Source organism: Schistocerca nitens, chromosome 3, assembly GCF_023898315.1.
Source record: "Schistocerca nitens isolate TAMUIC-IGC-003100 chromosome 3, iqSchNite1.1, whole genome shotgun sequence".
Lineage (NCBI taxonomy): Eukaryota > Metazoa > Arthropoda > Insecta > Orthoptera > Acrididae > Schistocerca > Schistocerca nitens.
This window is the reverse complement of record NC_064616.1, coordinates 906,600,127-906,603,244: the sequence shown is the minus strand read 5'-3', so window position 1 is coordinate 906,603,244 and position 3,118 is coordinate 906,600,127. Positions and strand designations below refer to the sequence as shown.

Below are 3,118 nucleotides of genomic sequence, written 5' to 3'. Positions count from 1 at the left end.
TAAGTATGTAAATGTCAGTAAATGGTATATGTATATGTAAAATTAATGCATAGATGAATGGCACTACTACTACTTGTACTACTAAATGACATATACAGTTGTTAAGCAGAATTGATGAATGATCGCAGCCTTGTGTAATCCCTCTATCAATTTTGATTTCTTCTGTTATCTCATCTCCTAGCCTTACTTTTACTTGTTGCGTCATATACAGATTACTTATCAGTCTCCTTACTTTCCAGTTAACTTCAAACTTTTCACAATACCTAAGTAGCATCAAACTCTATCAAAGGTTTCTTCCAAGTTACCAAAAACTTCTACCTGCCTCAGTTGCTTGTAACAGTCCAATTGCATCTCTTGTACCTCTGCCCTTTCTGAATCTGAACTATTTTTCATCCAGTTTGCTCTCAACAATAGGTTGCAAACATCTGTTCTTTGTTGTCAGTGCAATTTTTACCAAATTAAGTATCAAACATATTGTCCTATATTCCATACTTTTCTTAATATCTAACCATATATGTAATTGCTTATGTGTGTAGTGGTTACTCAACATTCTGTTGTTTTCTATGTTTCAGAAGTACAGCTCCATTCCACAAAGGTTTTAACTACCTTTAAGATCCATTATGGCAGAGGGAAAACTACCACGAGGATGGGGAAAGTATGAGAGCAAGAGATATAGCCGGCATTATTATTTTAATGTTTATACCAGGGAGAGCCAGTGGGTTCATCCAAGCAGATGTGCTGCCCGGGTACCAGGCAAAGGCCCACAAGAAATACAGTGCTGTCATTTACTTGTGAAACATAAGTGCTCAAGAAGGCCAGTTTCTTGGAGGCAGGAGCCAATTACACGCTCCAGAGAGGAGGCTCTATATTTAATAAAGTTCTTACGTGAAAGTATTCAATTAGGACAGGCATCATTCTCAGAAGTGGCACAAAAATATTCAGACTGCCATTCAGCAAAGACTGGTGGTTATCTGGGGATCTTTCGTCGAGGTGTTATGGATAAAGCATTTGAAAACAGTGCATTTGCACTTAAAGTAGGTGAGATCAGTGGACCGGTCTTTACCAAATCAGGGATTCATCTAATATTACGCACTGGATAAGAAAATCAGCTACACATTGTGGACACAAACTTAATTTTCTTCAGAGTGAATTAAAAACATAATTCCATTTGTTCATTACGTAAATTATGAATAAAATATAATATGTTGTAAAAGTGACCTTAGTTTCAGTTGCATGATTCAGTTGATTCCAGAATACCTTTACAACATATTGTAATTTGAGACACACTGGAATTATTTTGAAAGATAAATGTTGTTTTGATGTATCTGAAAATTGTAATGTTCAATGAGGGTATTTCAGTTTCACTCCCCTGTCTTGATTTTCTAAATACCAAAGCTCACATTGTGTTTGGGCTTAAAAGTATTTTCTGTGACAAACAGTTTCTTACAGAATTTGCATCAAAATTGCTCTTACAGTCAAAACAGTACCGTGTATTTAGCTGTGATGTTTATTATATTAAGAAAAAAGACATACAAAAATTGTGAGCAAGATAAAAGCAGACTGTATTTATACATAATATAATATTATTGTATGTATTGATGATTTTTAATCTGTTTTTATTTATTTAGCAAATAAATTGTATTGTAAACACATAATAATAATAATAATAATTTTATTGTCTTTAAGCCATTCCAGCAATAGACAAAGTCATACATATAATACAATACAGTACAGTACATGCGATAAAAGGACAGAATTGTTAAGAACTTTACAGTTTAATATCACAGGTCATAAAATCCTTTACATTGTAGAATGGGTTTACAACTAACCAGTCATAAAGTGTTTGTTTATATTGTTGCTCTGGTAAATTTTGTATACCTTGTGGAAGTTTGTTAAATAATTTGTGGCCCATAAGTTCATAACTGTTAACTGATTTTGACAGTCTGTGGTAGGGCGTATAGATAGAGCTGTTTGTCCTAGTGCTGTAACAATGTATATTTGCCCTGCGTTTTACTTTAGGTAAGTTCTTTTTTGTGTAGATTAAAACATAATAAATATATAGGTTTATTACTGTCATGATTTTTTGTTGAGTAAACAAAGGTTTACAATGAGCCTTGTATGGTGAGCCTGTAATTATCCTAATAGCTTTCTTTTGCAGAAATAGTATATCATGCACACAAGTGGAGTTTCCCCATAAAATAATGCCATAGGATATGATGCTTTGGAAAAATGAGTAGTAAGATACTCTAACATAATTTTTAGGTACACAGTGCATTAATCGCCTTAACAAATAGATTACCCTAGACAATTTACCGCTAATATACTTAATATGTGGATTCCAAGAAAGTTTATCATCCAAATATACCGCCAAAAATTTAACACAACTAGGATCATCTGATGGAAACTTGTCTTTTAAACAAAATACCATCTGCTGGGTTTTGCTTTCATTAAGCAAGAACCCATTTGCTTTAAACCAGAGTGAAGCTTGCTCAGTTGTCTCTGTAACACATGTTTTAAGGCTATTAAGATTATGGGTTTAGCGTACTAGGGTTGCCGAATTCAATGATGCACGCTACACCACATGTAATAAACACTGTTTTTATTTTTCGTAAGCACACATATACAGTTGTTTACATTCTGAATTCTCGGTACACGTCCGTACACTTTCGCGCGCGACCACAGACTAAACAAAGAGCTTGCCAAAAACAAAGATATTAACCGCGACTTGGTCGATAGTCGCCACATTAGCCCCCCCCCCCCCTAGAGTGTGGAGCACAAACATAAATATTGGGGCATACATGTAAAGGGAACACCCAGGGGGGAGGGAGAGGGTGTTTAATCAGAAACCATACCTTACATTACATTACGTTAGTAATTGAAGTCTTCGAGCCAGCGAGGGGGGCGGATGGTCCTGCCTGACCGGGTGAATCCTCGTACAGCAGTTGAGGGATCTGGGGAGGGGATGGTGGGTTGTGAGGGGCCAGGATAGCGGATCTGAATGCCTGTGGCGGTACGTAGGACTTTGACCGTTGATGGGTCAGTACCAACAGGCAAGGGGACAGACTGGAGGAGATGAATGTGAGTTAAGTTGTCCCTGGGGAAGCTGGCTTGTTCGTAG

General features: G+C 36.5%; 1 protein-coding gene across 1 annotated transcript; it reads left to right on the top strand.

Annotated features, from left to right (window-relative positions):
* Window positions 1-620: 620 nt before the first annotated feature.
* Window positions 621-1,100, top strand: LOC126249477 (peptidyl-prolyl cis-trans isomerase NIMA-interacting 1-like). The gene has a single exon (XM_049951130.1). It carries the CDS (start codon window positions 621-623, stop codon window positions 1,098-1,100), a length of 480 nt encoding a protein of 159 aa, XP_049807087.1.
* Window positions 1,101-3,118: the final 2,018 nt, after the last annotated feature.